Source organism: Ammospiza nelsoni, chromosome 6 (genome assembly GCF_027579445.1).
Source record: "Ammospiza nelsoni isolate bAmmNel1 chromosome 6, bAmmNel1.pri, whole genome shotgun sequence".
Taxonomy (NCBI): Eukaryota; Metazoa; Chordata; class Aves; order Passeriformes; family Passerellidae; genus Ammospiza; species Ammospiza nelsoni.
The window spans coordinates 28066737-28090184 of record NC_080638.1 but is presented as its reverse complement, the minus strand read 5'-3'; the positions used below and the strand labels follow the sequence as shown (position 1 = coordinate 28090184).

The window sequence follows — 23448 nt, the reverse complement described above, 5'->3', positions numbered from 1 at the left end:
ACAGGGTGAGGGGGAATGCTGATTGGCTTCTCCCTGCACTTCTTGCTTCGTTACAGAAAAAAGAGAGTATTTTAACTATGAAAGAAGCTTGATTTTGTTTCTTTCACACCACTTGGAAGCATAGAAGTAATTTCAGATCTGTTGCCTCCTCAGATGATGTCTCTTCAAGAACAGGCAAGCAGGTTGGAAAAGGCTGATGGGCTAGAAGGGCAAAAGATTCAGCACAAACTGGATGTCATTCATGAGAGGAAGCGTCAGATCAAGGCTCTATCCCAGAGCAGGCGAGAGAAGCTGCAGACTGCCCTTCTTCTGGCACTTTTCTACCAAAACTTGGAAGAGGTAAGAGGGTTTTAGACTGGGATGGGGATGAAAAGCAGAGGAACCATCTACCACTATTGGATGAAGTGCTTGCTCTTGCCAGACATTATTGAGTGGATGGATGATCTAATCTGGTGTGTCAGCTCCTGCCACACTCATGCAAAAAGATGCTCCAATGCCATTCCTGTTATTGTACTATTGTTGTGGCACATTACAGCAACTTCAGTCATCAAAAGCTCTGCTAAAATAAAACAGTTGAAAAGAAAACTGCAAGCTAATACATATTTTTCCTTTAGTGGGAAAGAAAATGTATTTCAAATCAGGATGAACACAAAGTGGAAAGCATTATGGCCTGGGCACCGAGCTTTATTAGTGGGTGTTCATTGAAGGCCTTCAAAGCACTGCTGTGGCTCAGCATAGCTCTTGAGCTACTGTAGACTGGCTCTGCAGAACACGCTGCTCTCTGTATCCTGCTCTGGCCTTAGCCCTGTAACTGAGTAGCTCTGCTCTGTCACTACTGTTGGAAAGATAAACTAGGTCAGCCTTTCAAAGGGCAGCACAACATGTGGGACTGAGAACTGTGCTGGCATAAACAAGAGCACACATACTCAGGGGCACATTTTCAAGCACTCTTGCTGGTCTGGTATCCACCCCTTCTTCTGCTGTCCCATGAAATGTCCTCAGTGATTTGCAAAACCAGAGCTATACTTATTCCTTCCTTCCTTCCTTCCTTCCTTCCTTCCTTCCTTCCTTCCTTCCTTCCTTCCTTCCTTCCTTCCTTTTTTCCTTTTCCATTAGGTAGGAATACTTATGCATTTCTTTCTATCTCTCTGTAATTGTCAAATCAGTGCTTGAGCTGGGGTCCCCTTTCATTCTTGAATCACACACTTAGAGCATGAAATTTGGCTCTGCATAGAAGAACATTTCCCTATTCTCATCCACTTTCTCCACATAAATTGAGCCAGGAGTTCTTTGCGGAACTTTTGCTCTCAGGTTATGTGCTCATTTACCTCACCAACATAGAATCATTGCCTACTGTTGGAGGATGTGAATGTCACCAAGGAATTACAAAACAAAAAATCTTTAAAAATCTTACTCAATCAGTGATATCTTTCTTTCTCTTTGTTGGATAGAATGGAATGTTTAATTTCATTTTAATTATATTCTGGGCATGTACAAGTTCATATATGAGAATGGTCCCCACAGGAATGTTAAATTTGGACATGAGTTTTGAGTTTAGCTGTGAAATCAATGAGGTCATTGCTTATTCTTACTTATTAAGAGAACAACACCTATAGCTCAGGTCCCACTCCCCTGAAAACTCTCAGTCCTGCAAACATGTTAAGTAATTTCTACTAAACAGAATTTTTTATGTCAGCAGAAATTAGTGATCACTGTCATCATTAAAATTCTTCTTACTCTCTAAAAGCATAGAGAACTGCACACATTAGTGCAACGAACCACAATCATTAACTCAAGAGATCACATACAGATTACAAAATAAAACTCAGCCTTCTACTGTTGAAATTGGCGCTTTTGTCTCACTCAAAAGAAGCAAGATGGACTTACAGACTACACCCTATTGCCAAAAAGTCTGTAGCTCAGTGCTAATCTGGAAGGGAAATGAGCAAGTTGCTACTTAGAAATATGTGTATTTAATCTATTGCAGAGGGAATACTATAAAGTTAAAAGTTTTGATTCTAAAGTTGGCTCTGGGTTTTAATGCTGACTTAGAAACTTGCTCATGGTATTAGTAGTACTTCCTTTCCCTTTCACCCTCTACATAAGAATAAGAAAACCATTCACATCTTTAACTCAGGGTAATGAGAGAAAGAATTAGTTGTCTCTAGATGTCTGGAGCAGGCACATCCCTTTATATGCTTTGCATACTTCTGTCATTAAAAAATCAGTGTAATTTACCCTTTGTACTTGTGAGGTTACAGTAACTGATATTTTGAAAGAGTAAGATTCTAAATTGGTAGTGCCCACATTTTTTATGACTCCCATAGAAATAAGTCTGGTCTTGTGCCTATACTGAGCATAACACTGGTTTTTCTGTTGCCTTCAATGAAGCGAAAATGGCCATCCAGACAAATCTTTCCATAGAAAGATCTTGGAAAAACAGAGCAGCTTTGCTTCACGTCTGAATGTGGGCAAGAGGCCAGGAGCAGGATCCCTCACTCTCTAGAGCCATCTTAAACAAGCTTTAAATAAACCAAGGCACTAAGGATGCAGATGTTCAGTCTGTCATTAACGCCACTGCTTCTAATTAAAAAGTAGGAGGGAAACTGACCTTAAAGTCGTTTTATCCGGGAGACTGGTTTGTTTCTCATTCCAATTGTATGGGTGAGCCTCCATTCAAATGAAGAGTCACTGAAGTGACACTGAAGCACGAGTGTGTGGCTGGGAACGGGAGAAGGCCATCAAGGAGGGTGTTGGAAATGCAAACAGCACATGGCAACGTGCAGCCCTGGGCAAGTTTGACATGGCCTGTCTCAGTCTCTAACTGGGCTTTGGAGGGAAACAGTTTCTGGAGAGCATGCTGCTAGTGAGAGCTATTTCTGTTATTGTTTATGGAATCTCAGCAGCTGAAACAACATTTCAAATCATTAATTAACAGAGAAAATCCTCCAGCTGACAAGTCTTGTGTGCACATAATGCACAGTTCCACAAGGACAGCCAAGATATTTTGAAGCTAATAAAGCTGCCCTTCAATTTGCAGCTCTTGTGTTGTCAAAACATTGCATTACTTCAGTGCTCTGAGGACAACAGGATCAGTTACAACATTATGTCAAGTGTTCAATTCCCAGTGTTTTGATAGATAGAAAATATTTACTTCAATGCTAAGGGCTAAAGTTCAGCAGAACTTCAAGAAAATTGTAGAAAACTTGTCATCCTATTCTTCATTTTATTCTGCATACTTTAAAATCCCCTTAAAAAATAATTTCCTAAGAGAAACATATAACTTTTGGTTTGTTAGGTGTCATAAATCATCTGCTTTTCTGATATTCCTGACCAGACCATTTTGAATTTTATGAAGTATAAAAGCAAATACAGTTGTATTTCCTTTCAAATAATCTGACTAGTGCTTGGGCCCTGTGTGCAAATCTTTATTTGCGTTGCATTTTCCATTTAGGTCTCACAACACCACTGACATGAGGGAATGTTAGTGCTATTTTATAGGTGAGGCACTGAATTCTAAAGAATCTTTACCCAGTTTGCAGGTAGGTCAATGGCAGAGCTACCAGATGACTCAGAGCCCTAAACCCCCAGAATCAGTTGTCATAATCTTATTTTAAATATATACCATGCTAAGGCTCAAAGATTCTCTCTACATAGTCTAGGAGACTGTATAATCTGTTAATGTCTTGTGATAAAATCTGAGGTATTCAAGGAATTTTTCATTACTCCTGTGGTCAGATAAAAATTCGTTTTGTTCCTACCTGCTTTTAACGAAGTAGAATGAGTTCAGAAACTCGAGATCCACCTCAACTGTCAGCTTGCACTCAATCTATCCAGCCCAGGTACAGACACTGGGAGGCCCCAGGATCCCAGGCAGTTATTGTGCTAACTCAGGTGCTTCTCAATGCTGCAGGCAGAGGATTGGATCAGTGAGCGCATGCAGAAGCTGGAGGATCCCTCCATACAAGACCCTAGCAATCTGCAGGATAAGATGAAGCTGCTGCAGAAACATCAGGTCTTTGAGGCAGAGATTCTGGCAAATGAAGAAATCATCACAGCTGTTAATAAGGTGACCCTCTCACTCTGTTACTGTTTTTACAGATAATTACTGCTCATCCAAAGACAGATTGATGAAATGTAAAGGACGAGTTTGGTTATCACTTCTGCATCAATTATCCTACTGGATCGACAAGAACCCAGTTGCTTTGCCATGGAAATGTAATGCTGTTAATTTACAACAGGGAAATACTTTATTTGCTCCATTCAGTGAGCTTCCATCTTTCCTTATAGCCTAAATAGGAAAATATATACTGACTTCTTCCTTGCCTGACATGGTTACTCCTACAAAAGGAGATAATAAGATTTCATGCCCAATTTTGAATATTCTTGTTGGAACTGGGTGAATCATACAGCTAAAGGGCACAGTCATCTGTAATACTTGGTGCTCCCATTCCATGAATATCTTTCTTGGCAGGGAAATATTCAAATCCCAGTTTTCAATTTTCTTGATTCCCTCCAGATGTAAGAGCTTTCCAGCTGGCTTTATCATTTGAGCAATAAGAATTTATAGTAGTACTTTATTGTTCAGTCCAGGTTAGGAAGGTGAAAGACTCCTCCTAGGAAGGTCATGCAACATGGTAATCCCATTAAAAACTAGTGGCAACTTTAATTTCTAATTTCCTCCTCTGTATGTGAAGAAAGGAGAAGCCCTGGTATCAAAAGGCCACCCAAAATCAGGAGAGATCCGTCGCCAAGTCCGCATGCTTCAGGAGCACTGGGAGAAGTTGAAGAGAGCTGTTGCTGCTCGTGGAAAGATGCTGGAGGACAGTCGGGACTTCCTAGAATTTCTCCAGAAGGTGGACCAGGTGGAAGCCTGGATCAGGGAGAAGGCAAGTGGATTTTAGTATTTAACCCAAGCAGCTCACTAAAGACTTGATATTTAGCAATGACATTCTGATAAATGTGTCATCTTCCGGGATATTTTCCTAGTGATTTTTGTCTGGAAGAATCATTACCTGTTCTACAAACAATATGAAAGGAATGATTGAACAAATTCTATGGAGTCTGTCTGTACCAGAGTCAATTGGGCAGTATTAGCACATTTTCTCATGTAAACTGTGCACATTAAGAGTTTTCTGTGTGATTATTTGAGGCCATCTCATGTGCCTCTACTGAGACAGAAAAATGAAAGCAGATTAAAATGGAAGAGACTTGAAGCATTTGGCAGCTAGTCTTCACCCTAATTGTATATCTGAACGTTTCTCTTTGTAGGAGTGAAGAATCGCTTTCATTCAGAGGTTGTTTCCATAGTTAGTAATAAATGGAAAAGGGAGTTGGGACCAAGTCTTGTAATTATCTAAAGATCAGGAGAGACTATTTCAGAAGCTGTGGGATGGTGATTTATAGACCCATCACAGAACTTATTGCATCAGGTTAAGCACTGGGAGTAACTGTGTTCTTGTACTCTTCACCTACGTATTTGTCTGCTGCTTGTTTCCCCAGGAGGTCATGATTAATGTGGGTGATGTGGGAAATGACTATGAACACTGCCTGCAGCTCAAGAAAAAGCTGAATGAGTTCCGTGGAGCAACATCAGGGGTAAGAGTTGTTTTCCATCCTCATGTCTTGCAGGGCTGCAAGCAGCAGGTAACTTTTCAGTCCAGTTAGCAAATACAGTTCTAGTGCAAATACAGTTCTAGTGCTCTGAGGAGGTGCAAGACCAAAGTGATAGGAAGCATCACTACCTCAAAAGTCATTAAAAAAGACAGAATTTTCTCTTATTATGCCTTCTGCTTTGAAGATGTCTAGGCAGAGCTGTCAGGCACTCATGACACAACACAACATTTCAGACTGCATTAAATGACTGGAAAACTTGCTGTGTGAGCCTGACTTTGAGCAGATTTTGTTTGTTTCATGCAGTCTGCAAAGTCACAGTGATTTCCACCCAAAAGTGGTTTAAAAATAGTGGTTTCAGCCATGCTTGTTTGAATCTGAGAACTGATCTGGACCTTTCATGAACAAGCATGTAAAAAAAGAAATACTGATTTCTCTATTTCTATCCTTTATTTCTCCATTTTCCTCCTCCTGAGGAAGGGTCTCATTCTCATACTCCTTCATCCAAATTAAGCACGTAAATCTGGGGGCCTCTGTTTATACAGCACACGTGGTTACTCATGAATCATAACATTAATAACCAGACATTCAGTAAAACAGAGCAGTGGTTTATGCTTTGGATAACAGCCATGTGACAAGACAGCTGCACTCTTCACGTTTCAGTGCTGAGCGCTCTGTCCCTCTTTCATGGTGCTGAGTCATGCCAGCTGCCTCTGCTGCCCCCAGAGAGATGTGCCAACTCAGGCACCAAACCTGAGGAACAGGGGCCTCCTTGTCGTGTGTTCAGCTCCCACCATAAGAGCTGTGAGGCCACATATGGAGGGGATGCATTTGCAGCAACCCCCTGTGCTAATGTGCTAGTCTGGAAATTGTGGGAAAGTTCTGGAAAGAGACGTGTTATGAATTTGTGAGCGATGTTTACTCTAATGTAGTCTCCTGATATTCTTTATCCTTTGTTTGCCTATTATCTTTTTGCCCATTCTTGTTATGGCAGCTCCATCTTCTATATTTGTTGCCTAGTAGCAGAAAGAGACAATCCTCTTCTATGCAAACTAACAGTGTAGATGTGACACCAGGGAGAAACCCTAGAGTTCCTTACTCCAGAGCCCAGCAGAATTTCGTGACAGTGCATTCACAGTGGATTTGGATAGAGAGCCAAATTATTTGGCTTCAGTACCAGGGAATTAATAAATTGAACAGACATTCATTTTACTCACCAGCTGACTATGAGCTAAGGGATTGAGCAAGGGCTCTTCTACAGCTTGTACCAGCCAAAAGAAGGATGATTAATAGGGCAGAAACAACCCAGTATTCCAGCCAGCATAACTTCTGAACAGAAATATTTTTCCATAAACTAAGGTAGATCTTCTATGTGCCACTCTTGAAACTCTTGGCCTTAGACAGTATCAGCTTGTAGCCACTGCTCCTGTAAAACTCTGAACATGACTCCTGCTGATAAAAAGTTGGACAGTTATGCAGTTATGCCCTGATAGCTGATGCTCAGTTATGCGGTGCTTCCTAGGGAGATACAAACAGAAGGAGGCTGCTTCTGGCGCACTGTGTGCATCCATCCAGTCTGGGTTTTCCCACTTGAAAAATCTGAGATCAGGATAGGGAGTAATCCTCCTGCATTGATGGCTGCCAAATTTTCTATTAATTGTGCTGCTACTATTTCCCAGGACAGGAGGCTGCAAGGTTTCTGAATAATATCTGACTGCTGGTTTCTCTAGTTTACTTTATGGCTGTACGTAATAGGAAAGCACATGTGGAAGCATACATGTTGGTATGGATGCAACACAAACAAAATAAACATTCCAGTGAATGCTTACATTAACAGCGTGCTGGCATCTTGCAGCTGTGCTTCTTTACACTAGTGATTGTCTCCCTGCTAAACTTGTGATTTGTCCCAGAAAAATAGGGAATGTTTTTGAATCTTGGAGCAGTGTTCAGTATTGGCCATCTGTAGTACTCCAAAATAAAATTCTGTGCTCTAGAATAATGTGCAAATATAATCCATTCTATGGTATGTGCATGGGAAGCAAGTCTCCTAGAAGACTTAGAAGAAAACAGAGTGGCATAGGTTGCCTGGGATTCTCGAGGCTGTATGGATTTTGAGCCTGTTGTCTACAGTGCAGAAGGCACTCTGGGAGAGGAGCTCACCTAGGTAAAACAGACCCAGGAGCCCATGAGTCACTGCCTGTCTGAGAGAGGAGCAATCTGCCACACATCAGCTCTTCCACAGCAGCCACCTGTGTAGCCAGCAACTGCAGCTGTGCTTCTTCACCAAATGAACCCCTGCTGGAACGTCTGCCTTAGAAATGAAGGTCTGAGGGTCCAAGGGCCCTCACCTAGACCAAGATCATTGCTGCATCTAGAGCCATTAATGTTCTTTCTTGCCTTTACTGTCTAATCATCAGGCACATGGTAACACCAGCAGTTGTAGTAGAGCAAACTCCATGTGTCTGAAATGTTACTGGGGTAAAACCCTTTCTTGTTATTGCTTGTGTTGATTTTCACATCTCAGTGGAAAACTGGATCACAAGAAATTTTTCACATGTACCTTTGTTCCCCTTCTCACTTTACAGGAGTCAACAGTGGATGATGCTCACATCAGGACTATCAATACCCTGGCCATGAAACTGGAGAGACAGAACAAGGAAGAAACAAAGACAATCTATGAGCGCCGAAAGCAGCTCAATGAGAAGTGAGTATGCTTTCAAATGTTCCTTGTAAAGCAAAAAAACGAAGGGAAAATTAGGTGTCTTCAGCTGAGATAAATGGAGGAATTGGAACATTTGTTTTCGTCTTTAATATCACGGTTACCAAATATCAGACACTGGAGTTGTCTTTCGAGACTCCCAGAGCAGGTCTCTTAGAAGGATTTTTAATCCAGGAGTGCCAAAGTTATGTTTCTAACCTTGGAATCAAATACTCTGTTTCACATCACTTGGCATACAGGATTCGTGAAGCTTAGACACTTCCATCTATTCACACAGTTGTCCTGGTGAATTGCCTTGTGCTTTTGCTGTTCCACAGCCCCCTATCTAGGAAACAAAAGCATGAAGGTATCGATTGGGAGATTATTGTAAGTTTAAGGAAACTGGATCAGTACATTTTTAGCTTTAACCCCCATGCCATCCTAAAGACATGGAAAAAATGCAACCAGATAGTCTTCTCAGGCTAATGCTTTATCCCTGTGATGAGTCCCCTTTTATGGAGAATTGGGAGATCAATGCATGAGGTAGTTCAGAAAACCTGTGGTTTTGTTTAAATATGAGCATCACAAATCTCAGTTGTGGAAATCCTTACCTCTGAACTGCATCTCTAAAATATTATTTCCAATTAAAGGTGGAACAGTTTTCATGGTAACCTGAATGCATACAGGAAGAAGTTAGAGGGAGCCCTAGAGATTCATGCCTTAATCAGAGAAATAGATGACATCACAGAAAGAATTACTGAGAAGGTATGTTTTCCAATTTTGATTAAGTGAAATGGAAAAATGTTCTGTCAATCTTATTCATTCAGAAAATGGAGGTAAAAATGCTGAACCTGAATTATAATTTTGAAATTAACAGAAAAAAGGCTATATAAAAACCAATTATTTCAACAATGTAAGTGAAGTATATTTATTTAATTATATATATATTTAATTATAAGTCAGTAGGCATTGTACTACTTAAGCTTATAAGACATTTGGCTTGATATTTTTATAACAACTTTTAAATTTTTTTTCTTCATTTTATGGGATTTAATTTCTTAGGATCCTAAGGATACATTTTATTTTTTATATTTTCATAACACACTTGAATTTCTGTGCAACAATTTATTGTGAAATATTTTTCTGCTTTGATATATGGAAAAAAACCCCCCAAAATTATAAAAGAACTATTGAGAAATTCAAGGAGGCATGCCTGTCCTTGTTTTACATGTGAATGGCCAGAGGGACCTTAAGCAGGATTCAGTGTTCAACAGAGATGTGGATTCTTGTTTCATCTCTGTAAAGAGAGCAGACAATGTGTTCTATTGATATTTTAAAAGACAATAAGAATATTTAGATGGCAATGCAAAGAGATGAAGGAGGAGGCTTTTTGAAATAAAATACAGATTCTTTTGTTTGGTGTTACCTTCACCATCTTCACATCCCACTGCCCTTTCCAGAGTGCACTGATACAAGCACTGGATTATGGAAAAGATGTGGAAAGTGTGGAAAACCTGATTCGAAGACATGAAGAAATGGAGAGAGAAATCAGTGTTATTAAGTCCAAAATGGAGGTAAGAAGTAGGGAAGTACAAAGGATAGTGAAAAAAATTCACCTTTTCTTCTTGAAACTATGGTGCAAAAATCATTGTTGCCCTTCAGATTGATTCGCAGGAATTTTCAGCAATGCAAGTGCAGCATAAATTTCTTCTCATGAAAATACTGTGCTGCTTAATCCTACTTTATCTTATCAAATATTATTCTTCCTGATGCAAAAAATCTAAGAAGAAAGGTCCCTTTTCAACATCTGGGTCTCTGGCCCTCACCTACAAGCCAGATCAGACTGTCCTACACATTTTGGAAAGCATGGACTCCATCTTTCCCCCCAGTTCCTGTACTCAGTTTAACCAAAATCACAAGTCTATTTCTGTTCAGAACAGAATGCAAACCCCATACTGCATGTAGTTTCCTGACACAGACATCCAACACAGAAATTCTAGGTTATAACTGCCTGCCTGATCCAGTCTGGCTTTTGTGAAAACTGGTCAGTTTGCATCCTCTAGGACTAAATTAAACTGAGCATTAAATATGGGTCTAAGCTCCTTTATATTTGTATATTTTTACTAAAAAGAAATAAATCCTGTTGAACAGTAGTAGAAATTCAACCTCTCACATTTTTTCACTGTTGGCCCTTTCATATGGAAAACATGAAAAACTTTTTCTTTACAACAGTATAATAACTGCTCTTTTTTTAAGGAGTAAAACCAGCCTGTTTTATTTTTTTGTTCTGCAGAATTAAAATTCTTCATTTTAATCAACTTGATAGAATCTTGCAACAAAGTTTTCAACTTTAAACCTGAGTTGATGAGCATCCATCGGACTGCTAATAGAAGTTAGAATTAGCACTTCATTTTCCAATCTGTTTGGCCATATTCTACAAAACTGTTTTCTAAATTGTAAATTAACTTTTGTGCATACAAAGCAATGCCTGCACATGGATGTTTGCTCACAAATGCATGTGTATTATTTTTTGTATATTATATATCCCTTTGTATATTTTGTTACTGTAATTTAATTACCTGCCTTTGAGAGCTGGGGTCTTAAAATGAACTATTTTTCCTGAAAGGCAAACTCAGGAATGAATATAAGTGTATGGCATAAATTTACTCCACTATAAATCTCTTCCCAGCCACTGGAACTGGAATCTTTCCGTCTCTCCACAAGGAATCCATCCATAAATGACAAACTGACTATGAAGCAACAGGAGATGAAAAACAACTGGCTCCGACTCCAAGGACAGGCCAAACAAAGGTGAAGAGTTAGAGTTGTTTGAATATCTCTCAGCAGGAGCAAAGCTGCTCCCTGGGGTCTAAACCGTACTTGTCAGAGGTCTCTAAAATTTTTTAAGGATTTTTTACAAATTTTACATAGGCAGCTAAGACATCTGCATTGGAAAAAGTGTGACTTGAGACACAAGAAGTTCCACTGATGTGACTTTGGGAAAAATAATACAATGTTTTTGTGGTTTATCCCATTAAATAATGTTACTAAAATGCCTCCAGACTATCAAATTAAATCTATCATAAAGCCTTTGGGAAAGACTTCTTTTTGAAGGGTGCTTGAAGATTATTTTTTTCCTCAAATCTTTCCAAAACAAGAAAGGCTTAAACCCGATCTGTAATCACTGCTGTAAGCAACAGATATGAAGTCTTTTTTACCTTTCTTGTGCTAATGGACTGATGTAAAAATATTTGTAAATATGTGGTCTCCAAGGCAGTGTGCATCTCCTGTGGTTTTGGTTAACGTGAGGAACTCTTAGGAACTGTAAGGGAATGCTTGAATTAATTTCATTTCGCTTCTGTTAAGATACTTTCCTCTGCAAATGGGGAGGGAGAGGCCACTATATAATTCCCTCTCAGATGATGCTGAACTGCACCTTGTGTGGCAGGAAGGAGAAGCTGGCGGCCTCGTACCAGCTGCAGAAATTTAACTTGGAGATGAAGGAGATGCTCGACTGGGCGCAGAACACCAGAGCTGTAATGGAAGCAGGGGGGCTGCCTAAGAGCGCCAGTGAAGCCGAAAGCATGATAGAGGAGCATCAGGAGAGAAAGGCAAGTATCTTCCATGGCTTTCACATTCTGGGAATCCTTCTGTGTGCACAGCGCGCCTCTGTCAATAACAGGGTAAAAAAGCTGTTTTCAGTACCAGGCTGGGGATAAAAATCACCTGCATACTGACAAAACTGTTCCATGAGCTGTTTGGCAGCTTGTGTCTTTGCAAAAAGGCTCAGAAGCCCCATGAGCTCTCACCTCTGCTGCTGTCCAAGCCTGATGGTGAAAAACAGGTTCAGTCTCACATCATGCACGCTGCTTATCTCCTTATTCATATTGCTAAAGAACTTCATGCCAGTTAATCCTTGCTTCCAGCTAGATTTTTTCATGTGAACTTAATTTACATGAGAAGAAAATAAAATCAGTGCTTTATTTCACACAGCAAAGCAAATTACCAATGAATGGTGCTACATATTCCCTTTGGAAACACTTCATATCCCAGTAATAATTACCTTATGAATGTTTTGGTGGCTAATTCGGCTAATATTTTTGGTTTCTTTTATGAAAGGAGTGAAATTTTAATTAACATTAGGAAAAAAGTCAATATTATACCTTTTCTCAAGAATCATAGCTATCTTTCAGCTGCTGTGCTACATTCTCTTTGTAATTACTTTACTTCTTCTAAAAATCCTGTTCACAGAATAATTACTGATAACCAGTGCTTTGTGGGTCCCATTATTAACACAGTTTGTGGACTCTGATTAATTTTAAACCTGAATTTATTGTGAAGTACCTTAAATACCCTCCTTCTTAAGAGTAATCCATTTTTACAATGCTTTCTCCTATCACTTAACAAAGTTTTTGGTAATAATTATTTGTTATATTAAAAATATCACAAGCCACTGATGTAGTGTGCTCCAAATTTAAATGGTGGCAATATCTAAGTCTTTAATATCTGTTAGTCAAGGAGCCCAAATGGCTCTAAGGAGACAGTCACGGAATTCTGTTCTTATGCATTATGCTCTTATGCTGACTAAACTAAAATTATAGACAAGGCAAGAAGGAGGGGTTTTTCATTTTTGTTAGTGACTCAAACCAAAGTCCATAGGAGAGACTGGAGTTGAACACAAGATGCTCATGTGAGTTTCAAAAATATTTTAATTACAATTTTATAACTCTGTTATCTATGAATGGGCAACACCACCACCCCAAAAATCTCTAAAAGCAGCAGTTCTAATTTCAGAAATGTAATAGTACATGCCATAGTGTTTAAGGTAGTTTATGAGTTAATACATGGCATTATTTCAGTCCATAGTCCATGGTATTATTTCAGTCCATAGTTTCATTTTGAAATTGCTTACATTAGAAATTCCACATTCAGTTTGCAGGGATCATAATTGCTTTTTATGCTTTCACCTTCAGGATTCAGTATAGGGGTATAATTCATTTCTAAGACCAGGTGCAAAAGTTAAGTGTGTTTCATTTTAACAACACAAAATGAAATAAAAGAATATCTTTAACATAAAAATCTGATGCAAGCTTCTTTGTCGGGAGAGGAAAAGTTCTAGGCACTGTTTCTTAAAAGCACCACTTCTGTGTAGGAAGACTGGGGGATGATATTATGGATGTTTGAAATTGTGTTCATTTATAACTCAGCATTTTCTAATCTGTGTCTAACTAAATCTCAATTTTCATTTGTAGGAAAACAATTGTTCCTGGACCAATAAACTCATTTATTATTTACATTTACTCTCTCTTAGGCAATTCTATGCACTTCCAGTAACATATCTCAAAGATGAATTATTTTCCATGCAAATATTAGTGCTGGAAAGTTACAGCCCAAGCTCTTCCCCTCAAGGCCTGTATTCTGAATAACTGGCTTTTCATAAACCCTTGACATCAACCTCAGTAATGTATTTCAGGAGGAGATTGAAGCCCGAGGGGAAAGGTTCACCGCTCTCAGTGACTATGGTAGAGAACTTGGCAATTCTGGTCACTATGCAACCCCTGAGATTCGCCAATCCCTCTTCAGACTGCAGCAAGCCTGGTCTGAGCTGATCCAAGCATGGAAAGAGCAATATATTAAATTGTTTCAGGCACAAGATTTACAGGTGAGTAAAATGACATCCAAGAGAGGATAAACATGCCACTGACAGTCTTTTCTTGATAAAAGCAGCAAATTTCTGAGATGGCAGGATGAAAAATGTGCTAATAATACCCAGTGTTTTATCTATATTTCAGTGGTTTCTGGAAGGCATGCTGAGGCCAAGCACATTCAGTGGCGACAGGACTTAGAGAAATTTTACCTCTACAAATCATAGAAATTTCTGTGGAAAATGTGCCAATATATTTTTCAAAGACTGTAAAACTTAGCAAATTTTGGTCAAACTCTCATACATCTGGAAAAAGACACATACTTATAACACAACATCACTATTCCAAATTCTAAAACCTGCCCAAAAAGACATGGTGCCAGACAAGTATTTTTTAAAAACTGAAGAAAAATTTAGCATGGACAGAATAATGTATTTTTTCCTGGCTTTTTTTCCTTATAAAATAACTACTTTGGCTGCAATTTTCCAGAAATACTTCTCTGTAACAGTCATCTCACTTTAAAAATTTCTGCTCAAACAGAGATTCTACAATGCAGAATGTCAAGTATTTTAAATAAGAGATGGGCTACTAATCCCATCTAAAATCATCACATATATGGGAACTTAAATCTTATGGTATGGGCAGTTTCAATGCTGTTTCATGTACTACATTAATTTTTGAAATCACCAATAAGTTTCATTTTTTCAGTATACTCTGCTGAAGTCATGTTAGCTTCTGCTTTATAGCATTTCAGCATGTTGTCATGTTTGTGACTGCTGGGTTTTTTTCCTACACAGAAATTCTATGGCTACGTGGAACAGATTGAGAGCTGGCTCAGCAGCAAAGAGGCCTTCCTAGCTAATGAGGACTTAGGGGTATGTGCTCTGAGAAATTACAGTTTTCTCTGCAACCAGTCTGGAGGAGAAGGGACTTTACAATGATGCGCTCTGAATCTTCCTGTGCTCTTTCTTCTTCTGAAATTACTGCTCTGCCCTGTTGGTGGTTTAGAATCAGATTTCTTTCCTTGGTACTTTACACAGGATGGGACTCCAAGAGTAATGGAACAATTCAACTGCTCTCAGTATAGCAGGAAAATGAGACTTCACAGAAACATGGAACTCTAGCATGGTTTGGGTTGGAAGGGACCTGAAAGACCATCCATTTCCAGCCTCTCTGCCATGGGTGGGGACACCTCCCAACAGCCAGGTTGTTCAGTGCCCCATTCAGCCTGGCTTGTCTTATCTGACCCAAATACATTTGCCAGCAGTGTGCAAGTCAACATTGCTGTCACTGCTGGCATACCCAGTGTAGCTTTAAATTACCTACCACAGGTATCAGTAATGCTGCAATAACTGAAACTGCAGACTGATGCATGGGCTGCAAAAGCTGCTCAGGATGCTGGATTTACATTCTGACACTTAGCTCACCCTACACCTTGTAGAGGTAGTGCTACTAAATTAGTTGCCCCTGCAGGTGCTACAAAAACATCTCAGAGTTCAGTGTATTTGCAGTCCGTTCATTACAGTACAGACTTAGAAGGACTCATCCAATCATATTTAGCTTAACAATGTGCAGAAAATGCTCTGTGAGTAATTTCCCATCCAATGACTCATGTAAGCACCCAGAAGTTTAGTGGTTTTTTTTGACCCATTTGATGTGAGCTTATTGCTTCATTTAGAATAGTGGAGAAGCAGAATTTACTGGGATAACAACAGTTTGACACCACTGGTTCTATAATTAAAGTGCAGAGAGGTGATGAAAAGAGAACTCTGAGTCATTAATCTTGGGATTCACAAACATTACAAGAACTGTTTCTCTGCAGATTAAATGTAATGTCAGACTCCAATCCTCAAATTCAAATCTGGATCTGAGCTCTTCCAAATTCCATGGGTTGAAATTGAGACTCTAATTTTAAACTCCTTCTGTGACATATTTGTTCACTTAACTCTGATTTCAGTTTGACATCCCACGCTTTCTTTCAACATGGCATCTGTCTTAAGACTGATTTAAAATTAGGGGCTGACGTTTCAATTCCTGAGACGTTATGTGTTCTAACCAGCACAACAATGTGCACGAGAAACTAAGCATCCAGCACTGAAATAATGGCTTCAGACCTTGCACGGAACAATATTTAGGTCCCAAGTGTCAGATCAATGCCAGTCAATTCCAAGGAACAAAAAAATTTCTTGACAACTAGTTTGCAAATCTGGGGTAAATGCCATTTATCTTCTGGATTATCAGTGTTTTGGATGGAAAGGCTCTGACTGAAAGCAGCTTCCCTTTGTTGAATTCTATCCAGGACTCAGTGTCTAGTGTGGAGAGCCTGCAGCGGAAACACGCACAGTTTGAAAAAGCCCTGGAAGCTCAGATGGAGAAAATCAATGAGATGGCTTCATTTGCTCAGCAGCTAACACAGAACAAGCACTATGACTCAGAAAATATCAACAGCAGATGCCAGGCTGTTCTGAGGAGGTAAAGTCAAATCCTTCCCATGTCAGCCACCAATCTCTTCTGCAATGAGACCCTCCTCCTGTGATCATTATCTTTAAGTGAATTAAGAGAACTATAAGCTGGTTTGCATTTGCTCAACTTCATGCTTTGCACTGGAGTCTTCCCAAATTGGCTGTATTTCATTCCAAAAAGCAATTAAGTGGAGGGGGAGCAGGATTCAGAAAAAGGCAGTTTCTCTTTAATTTTGGCCTGGCCTTGGGGACAGTGCTGTGATGCTCATTCTGGACAGTGCTGCAAACAGAAGGCCTGCCAAGCCATTAAATACTTCATTATCATTAAATACCATCATTAAATACCAAAGGTAATTTCCTAGACAACTGCTTTACTCTGCTCTAATGGGGTTGATCTTTAAGCCCCACTCAGATTATCCATTAGGGCATTTGCAAATTTTCTGATCACATCTTGCCCTCTCGCGTGAATTACTTTATTGCTACTAACAATTTGCATATTGTTCATCTTAAACAAGTGCTGAAGTAAAAGCAGTTGTATTCCCTGCTGTGGTAGATTAAAAGAGCTACATAAAAGTTATGAAAAGAGACTGGAAGTCCCCTTTGATTCTAGTGAACATACTGATTTGTAAATGTTTTCAAATTTTATATGATTTATTAATATCTCACATCTGCATTAACACTAATAAAGGGCTGCAGGTCCAAAAGTGGGGGAAAAAAATTGAAGGATGGTGTAGCTTTAGTTTATCCATGACAAACACCATCACATTTGTAGGATTTCCACATAAGAAATGTGCTGAGTTTATGTTCTCTTGAATCCTGAAAGGCAATAATGGTGATTTCCAGAGGCAGATACCATATACACAGAACTTGTAGGATATCTGTCAGCTCACAATCTTTCCTACAGTGTCCTGGGCATCTTCTCTGACAGCTGGATCAAGGGAATCTAAATATCATGGACATTTCCCTTCTAGGGAATGGAGGATTTGATCATGTGTGTTTTAGAGGTGAAATTTGAAAACCCTTATCTATCTAATTCATTCTGTGACTTTTACCTCACATATCTGTCCTCATCTCAGAAAACAGAGACTGCTGGAGAATACTGCTGCTCGCAGACATTTGCTAGAGGAATCAAGGCTTCTGCAGAAGTTCCTGAAGAATTCTTTTGAGGTAAAATTACACAGGATTCATAATATTCTGATTTCTTAAAATATGCTGTGCTGCATAGATCTGAATGCCCAGACAGATTTGCTGTGAGGAAAATCAAGGAACTGAGCCTGGAATGAGATAATATTGGGAAAGATGAGGATAAGGATGAAGGGATATTTTTCAATTCTTTCCTCTAGTCTAGTGTAGTAAATGAAAGATCTACTGTACATTGGAAAACAGCAAAATGCAGAAAAAATAAATGCATTACAAGGGAATGTGCCATCATTAAAAAAAAAAGGAAGATTTTTTTGTGAGGTACTGACAATGGGTTAGAAATAGGGTGATCATTGTCTATGCTCCCCCATGCACACATGTGCCCATGCATTTTCTCACTGCATGGGGGCTATCTGATGGAGAAGCTCCCTTTCCAGACAACAGTGCTAGTAAACAAACATATAGGGGTGACCTCATGAAGGGCAGGAGGAGCTATGGGAAGCAGAACCTCAGAAGGACAACTCATTTTGGTCCTCATTTCCCAGTTCCCTGTTTTATATATATAAGAGGAGAGCCTGCAGGCTGGAGCGGAAGAAACTGAAGAAACACTGAAGATTTTGTTTATTTCTGTTCTTCCCTCCTCACAGGTGGCTGCCTGGATTAATGAGAAGAACAGCATTGCCCAGGATGATAGCTGGAAGGATCCAAGCAATCTGCAGACCAAACTGCAGAGGCACCAGGCTTTCCAAGCAGAGATCATGGCCAATAGAAATCACTTGGACTCCATCAAATCAGTGAGAGAAGCAGGGTTTTGGGCAAGGGTGGGGAACTGGCATGAAAGACTCTGCAGACAGTGTGAGTTACAGTGATCTCAACCAAGGGAGGGGGAGTCACTGTCCTCTCACTGGTATTGTCCATGTTGTCTCTGAGTATACTGAGAAGCTTATTCTTTTAGTCCACCAAGAATTTTCTGTGTCCATCTCTTTCTTCACTCTCTTACTATCTAGTGTGAGCTTGCTCTGCATGTTCACTGTGCATGCAATGGAAACAGATGGGGACCTGCAATAAAAGATGCAATCCACTGACTTTAGGGACATCTCTCAGGGTGAATGCCACTTTAGAGGTATCCTTGTTTATTTCCAGCAGAGAATCTATCTGATTGGATGTACAGCCTTAACAAGACATGTAAGATGTATCCAACAAAAAGGATAGTTTTCAAGTGCTTCCTTTGCAGAGACACGTTAGTAGGCGAGATACGAAGGAAGCCTGACAAGACTTGTCAGATATTTGGCAGAAGCTGTGATCAGATGATAAGTTTGGAAGGACAGACTGTAACATGTTTATTAATTTTATTTTCAGCACAGTGCTTACTGGATGTATTTTGCAATAGATTGCTACATTAAAAGTAGATTGCCCCCTCCAGATTCACCTGCATCTTAGAAACACCTCTCCTTTTCTTTTTTCCTTTTTCTTTTCTCTTTTCTTTCTTTTCTTTCCTTTCTTTTCTTTTTCAATCCCCCTGTTTGCAGACATGACAAGAGGGGGTTAAAGGGTGGAGCTACAATCCTCAGTAAAATTATCTGGTTTTATAGACTTGTTTGCACAATCTCTCACATTATTTCATGATGCCCTGCCTTCTTTGTTGGGAATAGTCCTAGTATTTGTGCTAGTCCTAGTAGAACACCTACTGACCTAGTATAGCACCTTTCACTTGCTGTGCCTCTTGCTTCCCTTGATGTGCAGTTTCTGCCCTAATTTCAGTAAGCCTTTTGTCTTTATTAGATTTTTCTCTGTCTCTGCAATATCTCCATCTATTATGTCAGGAGGTGAAGGTTGCAGCTGGCCCTTTACCAAAGAGTGCTGGTAGACTTTGATGATGAAGGCAAAAGTGATATATTCTAGTGCATTCAGCAAAGGAAGAATATGTTGCCTGTTCCTTCTGGCATAGGAAGGGGAGAAGATGCTCCATGAAAGGCACTATGCCCCAGAAGCCATTCAGTCCAGACTACAAGAAATGGAAGAGCTGTGGGAAGAGCTGCTAGCAAGTTGCCAGGATAAATGGACCAAACTGCAGGATGCTTACAAGGTAATGCCAGTGGCAACAGGGATGCCAGTGGCTGGCTGGATCTTGGTATCTTTTCCAGAGATAGCACAGCTGCCTTGCTACATGTCTCATCTACAAGTGTCACTTGATACAATCCAGCCTGATTCCTCAAGGCCATTATTGTAAAGAATCTGCTAAGTGTGGACTGACTGAATGGAATTGGCAGGAAAATTGGAGATCCCTATGGAGGGAAGAGGATTTGTATCCTCTGGGCTCGATTCTGCTTTCTGCTGCTGGTTTAGATCCAGATTCCAAAGAGAGTTACTGAGGAAAAATGTGTTTACTCAAATTGTGTCAACTCTGCATCTTTCTCAAGGCCATCTTTTCTCTAGCACATTGAGAAAGAAACCTACAGCTGCTTTTCATTTTTCTAGCTCCAGGCACATGAATTGTCATGACTGTGAGTTATGCTTGCTTGGGCTATCAGAAAATCTGTGGTTATAAAACAGAGCTCTCCCTTTAAATGTTCTTTTTTTTAAAGGTGCTGTGTCCATGATCTGCATTTGTGCAACACAAGTAAGATAAGCTAGTGATGTTCAATGCGTCTGTTCTTGTCTTTACCATGACTGAATTCTCTTCTTCATTTGCACCACCATTGTGTATGGGAAAAGTTCACTGAGCACTGTGTGCAATCTTTACTGCGAGTGGCTGAGATTTTCACATCACATTATCTGTCCTAAAGGTTTAAATTATCTTTTCTTCTTGCTTGTTCTCAGGGTCTTCATTTTCAGCGAAATGTAGAGGACACGGAGAAATGGTTGGAAGGTGTGGAAAATGACCTGAAAGCACCATACAATGACAATGATCTGGTGGTTTTGAACAGTCATCTGAAGAAACAAGAGGAACTGGAGGAAGACATTGCTGCCCATAGGGACCGGCTGCAAGAGCTTGTGGTCACAGCTCAGCAGTTCCAGAAGGAGAAACATTTCCTTGCTGATGAACTAGAAGAGAAAGTGGATGAACTGGTGCAGAGGTGTGTGAGAGCCTGACCTGTCTTCTGCCAGCTTTTTTCTTCCCTGAATATTCTTTTTTCTTTCCTTCTCTACACTACTCTGAAATTAGTGTTTTGCGTTCATTCCTTATCAATCTGTAGTCCTCACTGGATTACCTTTAAAACCTACAGGTACAAAAGGCTACGTGACCCTCTGCAGGAGAGGCGGGGAAGTCTGGAGGCAAGCAGACTGCAGTACCAGTTCTTCCGAGATGTTGATGAGGAGCTGGCTTGGGTTCGTGAGAAGCTCCCCATGGCTTCCTCCAAGGATTATGGCCAATCCCTGGTAACCATTCAGAGTCTACAGGAGAAGCACCAGGTAGTGTCATGTCTTTAGAATCAAATAAAGAATCAGTCTTTAGAATTAAATAGAAAACACTTAATTCAATTTGTCTCTAGCAAGCTTCATCTGCTGTGCTTTGGCTAACAGGAGGCAGCATGCCTGGCATCATTTTTATCCTTTTCTTTTTCAAGGATCTGTCCATGACTTGACAACATGCAGGATGCCGTCCTGCTTACCATTGCAGGGGTGCAAGTACCACACCACAGACCTTCTGTGGTCACGTTGGCTGTTTCTGTGAACTGAGTTCAAACCCTGGCCCTTTCAATACAAAATAGATTTTACAAACTTGTGCATATTTTCATAGGTTCTTTGGTCCTAACAAAATGCTTTCAAACTCAGTAGATCCAAGAAAGCTCATTGCTCAGATGTCTCAGGATAAGCTCCCAGGAAAATATTTTTACCAAAAACTTTTTCAGCTCTGATGAAGGGAGGGAGGGAGGGAGGGAGGGAGGGAGGGAGGGAGGGAGGGAGGGAGGGAGGGAGGGAGGGAGGGAGGGAGGGAGGGAGGGAGGGAGGGAGGGAGGGAGGGAGGGAGGGAGGGAGGGAGGGAGGGAGGGAGGGAGGGAGGGAGGGAGGGAGGGAGGGAGTTAACAGGGAATTATTATGCTAGCTGACGTTCACTCCAGTGGTAGCTTTCAAGACAACTGCTGAAATATTTCACAAGGTTCAGATGGGCCATCAGAGAAAGCAGTGCCTGGAATACTGTCATCTCAAATACCAATAAATACCTTCCTGATGGTTCTTTAATAAGGAGTACTCTCTCTTGGCAAATACAAGGTGGAAGAAAAAATATTCCTGCTAAGATTTGCCAGCAGCTATTGGTATTTAATATTAATATTAGTATGTGACATCCCATTTAAGTGCCATGTCAATGACTTTTGGAGAAATCTGTGCAAGCTGCATTAGGATTGGGAAAGACAGGAGATCCTATGAATTGTCAATGTGTGTGATAGACACAGTCAGAAAGAGAGAAAGCCCAAGCATCTGGTGCTATCATTGTGAAAAAGTAAGAATGAAAAACTTGTTTCATCATGATTAATAACATAAATGTTGTTTTGTGTGCAATTACTCCTAAAATTTATGAACTCTTTGGCATGGTAAGAAAGTAATTAAGTTCACAGAAGAAAAGAATGCTTGAGCTGAATTAATCTGCGAAAATATTTCAAATAACTGAAGGAACAGAGGAGATACTGCTTTAGGCTATGATTAATTTTTGTTAATTGGCTAAGTCTCAAAATGTTTCGACTAACTGTGAAAGTGGGAGATATATACCATAAAATCGGTGCATAATAAAATTCTCTGACATTTTATTTACTATTCTTCTGGAAACAGGATTAAAATATAAGCTTTTAATTCTCAAAAATTGTTAGCTACAGCCTGTGCACTTTCTTTTTAATGTTGGTTTACAAGCAAGCAAATGTCAGAATTGCCATAACAGTCAAGAATTGAATATTCTGTTAGCTTCACCTCTATTGTTTGTCCTAATGAGCCAGATTTGCAAAATTCATTCCTTGATTTGTTGCCACAAAAGAGATTGTGAGTGAACTGTATTAACCTTCTTCCTAAAGAAGAAAAAAAAAGAAGCTGCCTTGCAAAGCAGCATTTACACACAAATATATTTTGCCTTCAAACAGCTGCTTGGCTTGGAAAAGATATGGTGTTACTTTTCAACAACATCTTGAAATCAATAGGGGGAAGTTAAAGGCAAGATTAGAATCAGAGCTTTTTCCAGCCAAGTTTGACACTTGAGTTGAGAAAGCAACTCCCCTCCTCATAGAGGGCATCTCATTTACATTAACAGAGCACTGCAGTCTAACTCTGAACCTGCTTATTCATAGCTGTGAAATTAAACAGAGCAATGGTAAAATAGTGGGGCTTGTTTGTGCTCAGGCACAGTCAGCCAAAGAAAGCATGTATGCTCACAGAAATGCATGTATGCTCACAGAAATGCATGTATGCTCACAGAAATGCATGTATGCTCACAGAAAAACCACAGCATGGGCCTTGCCTACCCAGGGGAGAGTATATGGAGGGATGCATATAGTTTTAACATCTACCAGTCTTCAAAAATTAATGCCAAGGAAAGCCCTTGAGAATTGGTTTGAGGTGGTTTTCTTCTCTCCTTGTCCTGTTGGCTGCCTGGCACTGGTGTACCCACAGTGTTTACAATGGCTGCTATGCAAAGATGCATCTTCTACAAAAGCATTGGCAAGTGATAAACAGTAACGTGCAGGCAAGTTGAACCTTTTCCCTCCATACTCTGAGGTAGATATACATCAAAGTTCAAACTTCATGGCTAAATTTGATTTCTATGATCACTGCTTCACCCCAAAAAAAGTCCTCCACTCCAATCCAAGCATGCACTCAGACTTTGTACCTCTGACCCACCTTTGTGAAGAGAAAAAGCAAATTTATAAAGGAATTGCATGACTACATTTTCTGGAATAAAAAT

The 23448-nt window shown here is 40.0% G+C and overlaps 1 protein-coding gene across 1 annotated transcript in view; it reads left to right on the top strand.

Annotated features, from left to right (window-relative positions):
* Nucleotides 1–23448, top strand: part of SPTBN5 (spectrin beta, non-erythrocytic 5) — a 90661-nt gene that overhangs the window by 52364 nt on the left and 14849 nt on the right. Inside the window, exons 35-51 of the mRNA XM_059474229.1 lie at nt 154–339; nt 3914–4069; nt 4698–4889; nt 5503–5598; nt 8199–8317; nt 8962–9076; nt 9772–9885; nt 11001–11122; nt 11760–11922; nt 13785–13973; nt 14754–14831; nt 16256–16428; nt 17495–17585; nt 18206–18352; nt 19507–19644; nt 20379–20635; nt 20786–20972. Of these exons, the coding sequence (XP_059330212.1) occupies nt 154–339; nt 3914–4069; nt 4698–4889; nt 5503–5598; nt 8199–8317; nt 8962–9076; nt 9772–9885; nt 11001–11122; nt 11760–11922; nt 13785–13973; nt 14754–14831; nt 16256–16428; nt 17495–17585; nt 18206–18352; nt 19507–19644; nt 20379–20635; nt 20786–20972 (2523 nt within the window). The remainder of the gene's footprint in view (nt 1–153; nt 340–3913; nt 4070–4697; nt 4890–5502; nt 5599–8198; nt 8318–8961; nt 9077–9771; nt 9886–11000; nt 11123–11759; nt 11923–13784; nt 13974–14753; nt 14832–16255; nt 16429–17494; nt 17586–18205; nt 18353–19506; nt 19645–20378; nt 20636–20785; nt 20973–23448) is intronic.